The sequence below is a fragment of the Crocuta crocuta genome, unplaced genomic scaffold (assembly GCF_008692635.1).
Source record: "Crocuta crocuta isolate KB4526 unplaced genomic scaffold, BGI_CrCroc_1.0 scaffold50, whole genome shotgun sequence".
Taxonomy (NCBI): domain Eukaryota; kingdom Metazoa; phylum Chordata; class Mammalia; order Carnivora; family Hyaenidae; genus Crocuta; species Crocuta crocuta.
Window position 1 is genome coordinate 6,645,165 of NW_027527428.1, and position 10,362 is coordinate 6,655,526.

Consider the following 10,362-nt stretch of genomic DNA (forward strand, 5'->3'; position numbering starts at 1 on the left):
CCCCCAGTGGAAGAGAGCCGCCCGTGGACTAGAGCGCCCAGCCCGAGGTTGTGCTCCATGGGAAACAGGGCAAGAGAGACTTGAGTAGCAGCCCCCCAGGCGCAGGCGGGGCTTCTAGAGGGAGGGGCTCCTGCTGGGGGTGAGGGCAGAGGTGCGCCCCCTCCAGGAGGCGCCTGTGTCTTCCTGAGCTCCATAGCTCTCCACACCTCCTGGTTCGAGAGATTTTAGGGAACTGGGTCTCTAGCCTCCTGCCCGCGCCCCGGAGGGCTGAAGGTGCCCACCCTCTGTCCAGTGTTTAGTGTTTCTGGTGAGTGGCACCTCCCTGAATCCCCTTGTCAGCGTAGCCTTGTCTGTGGCCGCAAGGGTCCTTAGGAATAACCAGAGTCTCATCTCCCGGGCTTTGCGCCTGCGGTGAAATTCTATAAAAATGGTCTCAGTAGGAAAAAAAAAAAAAAAAGATAAATATTAAGATGACAAAATAAAAAAGAACCAGCAAAGAGAAGGAAAAGATTTAAGAAATAAAATTTAATTCCAAAATTTAAGTGACCTTAAAATCTGTTACCAGTGAGTAGGTGTTCCAGGAAATGGAAAGCAATAAAAAATGAGAAGCCTGACAGATAAGAGAATGAAGATTCAACATACAGATAATGACTCTAGAAATACGGCAGAGAGCAGATCTTAACACGATGGAGTGTGAGCGCACAACGCAGTTCACCAGGGCACACGCTTTTCCAGAGGTTACCACGACTGTGCACACGCACAGAGACACACACAGCAATACCAATAACGGCGCACACGCATACACACACACAGAGGCTCATACACACAGGTGCACACACAGGAGCGCGTGTACACATACCCACACACGTGTGCACGCACACACGGCATTGCAGACCAGCACACTCGCATGTACATATACACACAGACACACACATGTACATACCTACACTTACACACGGGCACACACGTGCACACACAGCCGCTACAGTTGAGCTCACAATGAACTGTTAGCGGCTAGAAGCCCACAGACAGTAAGAGAACAATGAAGTTGGGCCATGTGAGATCCATTCCAGGACAGCTTTGATTGCTTTCTATTAGGCCGCCTATTAATATAACTCATCATCTTAATAGGTGAAAGTAGAAAAGTTATTTGATAAAATTAAAAATTAATTTTAGGAAAAACTTGTCATAAAAATAGAAGGCTCCTTCCTTAGCACAAGAGAGCTCCTTCCACACCAGCCGCTGCCGTCACTGCATCTCCATCCGTGTGACAAGCACCAAGAGAAGGGTGTGTGCGCTGATTCTAATTCGCTCAACAAATTGTTCTGGAAACGCTAGTCCATATCGTAATTAGGTGAGAAATCAAGATGAAAGGTGTATGAAGGCAAATTTGTGTGATTCACATGTGATCTGAATTTCAGCTTTGCAAAAAACAAAGTTAAAACGCTTTGGGAAACGATTAGCCAGGCTGTACTGCCCCCGGGGGTCACGGAGGGCACCTGGGGTCCCCGAAGGTGCCTGGGGTCCCCGCGGTTGTGCGCGTGTGGGGCCAGGCTGTGTCTTCTCTGTGTACTTGTGTTTACATGATTATCGCTTAAACTCACACATGGTTTGCCTCACAATTATTGCTTATAATGTGTTATCTTTTTTATACATTAAAAATAGCCAGCAAGGAAATCCTGGGAAGAAAAGGAACCCTGATTCACAGCAGTGACAGTGACAGACAGTGACAAGAACGAACGGGTTCAGAACGCGCTGCATGCATATGTAGAAACTCCCATAAAACTTCACTGATTTGATACTGTTACATGGTGAGACCCAGTAAATTGGGGACATATGTTCTCTGTACATTAAACCATAAATTTCGCACAGTATTGATAAATTGATTCTAAAGGCCAACTAGAAGAATAAATGTTTGAGAATAACTGTGAAATTTTTTAAAAAGAAGAAAAAAACAGATTTCTGAAAGAAAATTCATCCTACCAGTTATTAGCGCCATTTGAAGGTACAGTCAGAATAAGAGTGGACATTCGAGTTAGTGGAACAGAATAGAGAGCTCCAGAAACAGCATCTATACGTATCAGAATGTGTAATTTGGAAAATAAATCACTTAGCATCTAGTACCTGGGGCACATGGCTTACCATTTGAAAATTTTAAATCCCTCCTTTTTAAAATAATAAAATAAACTCCAAATATAATGAATATTTAAATGTGAAAAAGAAAACTCACAAAAGTACTGGAGGGAATATCAGCTGGGTGAATTAAAAAGCCATTAAAGGGAGTGGTAGATTTTATTAAACACAAATCTTAAGTTTTGTGTGGCAAAGAAAACGAAATTTAAAATACAGTTGACCTTTGAGCAACCTGGGTGTGAACTGCACGGGTCCACTTAGATGCAGATTTTTTCCAGTAAGTTCAGTACATACCGTAAATGTACTTTCTCTTGTGATTTTCATAACATTTTCTCTTCTGTAGTTTGCTTTGTTGTAAGAATGCCATATATGAAACACATACAAAACATGTTTCAGTTAACTGTTATCGGTAAGGCTTTCAGTCAGCAGCAGGCTAAATTAATAGCTAAGTTCGGGGAATCCGAAGTTCCATGTGGATTTTTGTGTACGGGGGGAGGAGGGTGGTGGTGGTGCCCCTCAACCCTGTGTTGGTTTGGGGTCAACTGTACAATTATAAATGGGAGAAGATTGTGCAGCAAATAATATAAGGTTGATTCTCTTAATGTAGAAAACACTCTTAAAGATCAGTAAGATGATGAGGACCCTAATATAAAAATGCAAAAGGCATGAACAGGCAACAAGCAAAAGAAAAACAATTTAAAAATTATTAACTGGCATTTAACCTCAGTATCAATCAAAGACATTGACATGACATGTCACTCCACACTCATCAGTTGGTCAGACGGTGGTTTTCTTTTTTATGATGATAAATCCCCGTATTGGCAGGAAGTGAACAAATGGGTATGTTCAGCCTTGATAAGACAGTAAAGTGACACTTCCTGTCGGGAAAGCCCCGGAGTGGGGAGTAATTCAGCACAATGCACCCATTCATCAGGCAGGTCTGCTTCTAAGACTGTGTGTCCTGAGGATAACAGAGCTGGTGTTCGTACAAACCGGGCTTGTTCAATGTTGAAGAAGGTAACGTTCCACGTGTCAGCTTTTGTGCTGTCCCAGACACACAAGGGCAGGTTACAAAACAGCCTTGTGATGGTGCAGAGTGCCAGGTAGCAGCAAAGCAGAATGAATGATCCAGACAAGACCACGGGTGAACCTCAAAGTCATGCTGGCTGGAAACGGCCCGTAAAAAATTACACACGGGATGCTTGTGAGTAGGTCACTGGGAGAGTCCAAGCAGAGTTCGTCTCTGGGGGCAGTGGGAGGAAGTGGGAACTGCCTGGGAAGGCTGGAGGGAAGGTTCTGGGTGTTGGTAGTGGTCTCTGTAGGAGACCTTCTCGGTGATAGCTAATTAAAATGTATTTTGTATGTGTGTTATACATGGCATTCTTACAATAAAACCAGAGAAGAGAAAACGTTATTATGAAAATCGTAAGAGATTTACAGGACTTACTGTATGTACTGAAAAAATGCGTGTGTGTGCTTTTGTCAGGATTCGGTGACTATACAGTAAGATGTATGCGCTCTGCATGGGGTTGTATGTCAGCAGACAGAAGCAGGAGGCAAGCATTAGGATTTAGGCGCGCGTGCTGGGGAGCGCGGGGGAGGGTGCGGTATCTTCAGCTGCACCGGAAGTAGAGGGAGAGACAGAGATGAGATGACATCAGATGCCAGTGAGGTAACCAGGCATCTCCTATCACATTCTTCCAACTCTGTTGAATGTTTGAAAATATTAGGGGACAAATGTTTTTAAGAAATAGCTGTAACATACGATGCAATATTCTCTTGTAGAAGGAAAGAAAACCGCAGGTGTAGACATTGGTTGCGCTCCCAGGCTGGGCAGGGTCTGGAAGCGCGGGGTGTAACCACTGTTAGCAGGGGGCACTTCTTATGCAGGAGTGTGGGGGCCGGGATGGCAGGGGTGAGGGGTGTGCTCTCCGATCATGCATCTGCCCCGTTCCAGGATTTCCTGCAGTCCTACGACACATTAAACCAGAATGATCCAATCTTTTGTGAAAGGCGGAAGTGAAGATGTTAGCAGTTACCTTAGGGTAATTTTCACTTGTAATTTTCTGTACTTTTATTTTGTTTTAATGATGAATACCTGTTTTTCTGTTGTCGGTTTTTAGTTAGAAAAATATTTAATTAATGTATTTCCATTCTCAGAAACAACACAGAGCACTTGCATGATACCTTTTGAGGATACAGAACCAGATTTTGTCTTTTTTTGACGTTAATTGACTTGTTTTTCTTAAAAATCTGGAAGCTACCAGCTTTCAAGAGGGACAGGCAGAGCAGAATATAGGTGAAATACTAGAGATCCATGAAAACCACCAAATCAGTCTCGTACCGAGTTCAGTTGCTCACATGTATCTGTCAGTTATCAGAACTATGTGTTGGGCACTGATATAAGCACTTGGATTTACTGATAAACAAGATGACAGAGTCTTTTTACTCCCTCAAACTTACATTCTGTGGTAAAGATGAGCTGTAAACAGCTATCTAATAAAAGCATCGGGGAGTGAGAAATACCAGTGTTAAAAAGTGGTGTGAAGGGGTAGAGAACAGAGGTCGAAATCTAGGTAAAGGAGTAAATCTTACAGTCTTCTGGGTCAAGGATGTGGCAGGCCTTGGGGACAGCAATTGCAAAGGCCCTGAGGCAGGTCTCTGCTTGGTGTGTTGGAGGAACAAGGTGTCAGGGCGAATGGAGCTGGGTGAGCAACGGTGAGCGTGAGGAACTCTAGTCAGGGCAGCAGTCGGGAGCCAAGTCCTGTCGCACCTTCCTCGGTGAGGACATCCTCGGTGAGGACCTCCTCGGTGAGGACTTGCTCAGTGAGGGCCTCAGTGAGGACTTTGCGTTCTATGCTGAATGGCAGGGGGCCTCTGGGGGGCTGTTAAGCAGATGAAATGACTTACTGCAACATTTCTTCTCAACATTACCTCCTAAAAGGCTTGCTGTGGCTGCTGGATAGAGGGGGAGGGAGGGCGAGTGAGAGTAGAAGCAGAGGGACTGGTCTGGAAGATGGACGAGACGCTGGTGCTTGGCCACATGTGGGGGCCTCTGGCGGCGGTGATTCTGCCCCCAGGGCCCACCTGGCAACAGTGGGAGACATCACTGGTTGTCACGCCTGGGCCTGGGGTCAGGGCGCCGCTGGCATCTTGTGGGCCGCGGCGAGGATGCTGCCCGCTGACCGGGAGTGACCTGGGAGGTCAGTGGGCAGGAGGGGGCAGGGGCAGGTGCCGTGCAGCTAGCAGGGCAGACGGGACGTGCCGACCGCCTGACTCTGGCGCGTCCGACAGACAGGTGTCAAAAGGGCCGGAGCCCATTTCTAAGCTCTGTCAGCACCACCAAGCAGCACCCCCCGAACGGCACCACCAGCTGTGTTGTTAGAATTCGTAGAAGATCCCCTGATCCTGGGGATTTCTGAGCCATGGTCGCCGCCTCCAACTTTGCCTGCGCTCTGGCCATTCGTGGGCTGGTAACGCTGTCACGCAGGGGAGGAAAGAACGGTGCGGAAAAGAGGCAAGTCGACGACAGTTCTGGTGCAAGGGGACTCGATACCGTTGGCTGAGGTAAGATCTGTGGACCCTCCGTGGCTGGTCCGTCCATGCTGCTCCACCACGCAGAGCCATGGCGGGAACCTTCTCGCGTGTGACGTCCCTGCACTTAATTTCCTACTTCCTAGAGCTTTATATTCTCTGCAGATTCATTAAAATGCTTATTTCCCAGACAATGCTCACATTATTTTTATAATTTTAAAGTCTTCGCTAACTCCAGAATCTGGCCCACCGTGAATCTGGTGCTGGTACCTGTTTTCTCTCCTAGTTGTAGACAAGATGCTCCATTGCTGGCGCCGCAGTTAGGAAACTGAGGAGCGTCTGGCTGTCTGCTCGTGGGCAGTTCGGGTCATCTTGTGGCCTCCGGGGGGTAGGGCTGCTGTCCCGCGACTTTGCTCTTAGTGTGTTAGTGCTGGGTTGTGGCTCCAAGTCCTGGGGCGCGACCCCCTCCGGGAGTTCCATGGGAAGTCCAGGGGCGGATCCGGCCCTGTGATGCGGTGTGCGGGCGCTCCCTGCCTGTGGGCACACTGGCGGATGGGTGTCGAAATCCCAGTCCAGTCCTTCGGGTTTCTGTCCCCATGGGGCCCCTCGGAGTCCCGTCCCATGCGCGTTTGGGGCGGGGTCCACCGGGGGCTCCAAGACGCTCAGCCGGTGAGGTGGCTGCTTCTCGGTTGTGCGCAGCCCTTGCGTGCCGTGTGGACTGGGTCGTACCCGCAGGGCTCTCTGGGTGAAGGTGGACTCGCTCAGACTTGCTTCGTCAAGGGTCACATCCCTTCCTTTCTGTCTGTATTTGTTCACCTCTTGGTGCTTTTATGTGGTGGTTTTTTGCATTTTGTCCAGCGCTGATTATTATTATCGATAACAAGACTAGTATGATACGAATTACTCCCATCACTGGAATCCAGAAGTACCAACTGATAAGTGCATTACAGATAAAAAGACAGCAAATTGGCCAGTTTGATAGCACCCAGAACAAGACGGGAAATGCTTTCCCAAAGACCATTTCTTTATGACAAGAGACCCTGATTTCTCTGAACTGGCCAGCGGGGCAGCGGCGCCAGGCAGTGCGGGCAAAGCCATCTGAAAGCCGAGGAAACGGGGTTTGCGTGGAACGGAACCGGCCGATGCAGCATCTAGGCAGCAAGCCGTGTGTGCCCGAGGGAGAGCAGCCGCTCTGTCCACCAGGCTGAGCCCCCACTTCTGCTGCTTCTCTGTGGACAAGACGACACCGGCTCCTGCAGCCACTGCCGGGAAAATGACTTCCGGGATGCTGGTGGGCGAGGCGAGGCTGCCACAAGTGCCAGCGTGGTGCCCAGGGGTCCCCCGCAGCTGGCTGCACGAGCCCCACCCTGGAGGCCACCCTCGGGAGGCGTGTGTCCTCCCGGCCTCCGTCCCGGCTGGCCTCTGACCGTCCTTGTCTCTCTCGCCCTTCCTACCCGGCCACCTCGGACGTGTCAGCTTTGTCTGCCCAAATGTGTCCTGGCCCTGGTGCCCGGTCCTCCGCGTGGGCCACTGGCTCCGATCTCCCTGCACGTCTCGTGCCCAGCTAGCGATGCTCAGAAACGCTTTGGAGGCTGGGAGGCGTGCGTGTCTGCAGTGTGCCTGCTCGGGTCGTGGGAGGGCTGTTTGCGCCTAAGCTGTAAAGCGGGCGAATCCAGATTCCCCGTTTCTACCAGTAAAGGCTGCACGTTGTCCTACTTAGGCAGTGTCTGCCCCGCGGAGCCAGTGCCCGGACCGGAGGCTTCGGAAGGGCACCTCCCTGCCCTCCGCCCCCGGCCGTGCGCCCACGTCAGACGGGGCCCGCGGGGTCCAGTGTCAGGGTGATGCACGGGTTTGTGATAACAGTGATACCCTCGAATTCGATTTTCTGTGTCTCCTCCCATGTTTTTCTTTGGTGCACGCAGAGCTCACTCACACTCGTCCTTCTGACACTCTCCCAGCTTGCTTTCTTAAGAAGGAAAAAAAGAATGCAGACCCAGTCTGTCCATTATTTGGGTGGGTGCCTCCTTTCCTGTGTCACCTGGGCCCCGGGCTCTGTTTCTCTCCCTTCACTAATGGGGGAGGGGAGGGCAATGGTTTTCTTCATAAATCTGAAAGGTCCCAAGTTAAGAAAATCTGGGTTTACATTTTCAGCAGGACAACTCCCGTCCCCACCTTATCCCCTCATTTATCGGGGGTCCATGGTACCCCTCGTTAAATGTCCCCGCAGTGGGACCCCCCATCCGTCCCATGTCCCTGCAGTGTGACCCCCCCATCCGTCCCGTGTCCCTGCAGTGTGACCCCCCGTCCGTCCCGTGTCCCTGCAGTGTGACCCCCCGTCCGTCCCGTGTCCCTGCAGTGTGACTCCCCCGTCCGTCCCGTGTCCCTGCAGTGTGACCCCCCGTCCGTCCCGTGTCCCTGCAGTGTGACCCCCCGTCCGTCCCGTGTCCCTGCAGTGTGACCCCCGTGTCCGTCCCGTGTCCCTGCATTGTGACCCCCCCGTCCGTCCCGTGTCCCTGCAGTGTGACCCCCCCCGTCCGTCCCATGTCCCTGCAGTGACTCACAGTCTCTCCTCTCTCTGCAGGTTCTGCATGCAGAAGTGCGTTAGTCTGGTGCCTGGGGTCACGCTGGATTTAATAGAAAAGTAAGTAAGATGTGGTGGTTCTTGGAGCCTGGGGGGTGGGGTTGTCTCCAGTGGCTGCCGTGCCCGGGAGGTTCCTGGAGGTGCTTGCTGTCAGTGTGCAGGTGCGAGCGTCTGCCCTCGGGGCGGGCCGGGTGCCAGCTGTCACACTGGCTAAGTGTGGAGCCACCACAGAAGAAAGCAAATAAAAGCGGAACCCTTGTGAACATTTGTGGATACCCCCAGCAGTAACGCCAAAGCCAGAGCTGCTCCCCAACAGGGTTGGCGAGGCAGTGGCCTAGCGCTCACCGCGTGCCCCTCAGTTCCCCCTTTCACGCACCGCCCCCTGTGCCCCCCGTCCTGTGTGCTGTGTCGGGAAAGGCCGGGGTCCAGGCCAGAGGCGCCTGTCGTGGCGCACGCTGGCTGTGCGGCCTCTCCCCACCCCTCCGGGTCGATGGCGGCCTGTCCCTCCTGTCATGGGCATTCTCGTGTCCGCGCTGCTCCGTGGCCCCAGACACGATCTGCACTGCGCGTGCGCATGTATGTGCGCGTCCGTGTGCCTCTCCTTGGCTCATCCTGATCCTGGGTCAGCTCATTGTGCTTAAATCTCCCACTCCGGACACCGTTTCTTCCAGAATTAACAAGTTAATAGTTTTCTAAGTCCTGATGGAGACAATCGTGTGCGCAAACAGCGAGGGCTGTGTGCTGGCAGCAGGGCCTGAGTTTAATTAAATCAGGCAGGAAAGGCAAATATACCTCTGGGTTTCTTTCCTGGAAAACTACTTGCCTGCGTGTCAGGGGAAATAAGAGCATTAGGTATAAGTGTCCGCGTCAGGGACACGAAGGGAGGGGTCTTACTGGGAGTCGCACGCGCTCTGTGGCAACAGAGAGGCCGTGGCAGCGCCACTCGAACTGGCGCAGACGGCCTGTCCAGCGCTGTGAGTGGAAAAGCAAACGGACAGGCATGGACAGGAGGCTGCCGAGGGCGTCGTCATGACCGCACGTCCGTATGCGCGTGTCAGTCCGGGTAGGACAGTCCCTCGCTGTGGGGGACGCAGGGGAGCAGCTGTGCTGACAGGCCTGGCCCCCCGCCCATTGTTCGAATTTCCTACAAGAACAGAGGGGCACGGAGCACGTAGATGGAGAGGAACCAAGAGACTAGTGTTAGGACGCCCACAGACAATCCAGTGAATGTCATTACTCCTCACACGTTGACTGAGCGACTGAGAGGATCACATGACTGGTCTGGTTCTCCCGGAGCTTTGCTCCCGAGCAGGACGGCGATGGCGGCAGGGGTGGCGGGAGCCTTCTGGGTGGTGCACGCGGGCAGGAAGTTTCGGCGGCTCCTCTGCTTAGGAGCAAGTCTTGGTCATTGCAAACCCAGGAGCCTCTGTCAGGGAGGCCATGGCAGGGGTGCGGGGTGCGGGTGAGCTGGAGTCGCTGGAGCAGAACCAGGCGTGCGGCTGCAGGTGGGGGAGCCAAGCGTGTCCCGTGGGTCGGGGCGGGACAGGCTGGGAGCTAGGACTGCAGGCGCGTGTCGGCTCACAGGGGTCAGCGAGGGCGCGAGCGGCCGGCCCTCGTGCACGGGGCTGCGCACACGGGCGGACGCTGTCTGCGGTCCGTCAGCTGTCGGTGCAGGGCTGCAGCCCGCTGGGAAGCGGCGATGTCCAGCTGTCGGGCAGCGCGTGAGGCCAGCTTGTCCGCTTGCAGCCCCCTCTCCCAGTCAGCGCTGTGCGGCCCCCGCCAGCTCTCCTGCACTCGTGGTCCGGGAGCCGAGGGCCACGCCGTGGCACACGTGGGCTGAGCGGCACTTGCCAGTGTCCTGCTCTGCTGGCTCGACGCTGCCGGAGGCCTGCGGGCTCAGGGCACTAGTGCTCGCCCGGCCGCCCCTCTGAGTTCTAAGCCGGCTTCAGCCCCGAGGACGGTGACCCGGAAAACCAGTTATAAATGCTAGAAAACGAGCGTAAGCCTCAGCGGCATGGCGCGGGAGAACTTCTGAGGTAAGAAAGGACGGGCCTGGTCGGGCAGCGGCTGCTCCGGTCCCTTGGCGGCACCGCGGGGCTTGCGCAGCCGGCCCC

The 10,362-nt window shown here is 53.1% G+C and overlaps 1 protein-coding gene across 2 annotated transcripts in view; it reads left to right on the forward strand.

Annotated features, from left to right (window-relative positions):
* RPTOR (regulatory associated protein of MTOR complex 1) overlaps window positions 1-10,362 on the forward strand; it is a 325,821-nt gene that overhangs the window by 178,449 nt on the left and 137,010 nt on the right. For both annotated transcript variants that reach the window (XM_077755327.1, XM_077755330.1), the window contains exon 7: window positions 8,249-8,308. In XM_077755327.1, the coding sequence (XP_077611453.1) occupies window positions 8,249-8,308 (60 nt within the window). The remainder of the gene's footprint in view (window positions 1-8,248; window positions 8,309-10,362) is intronic.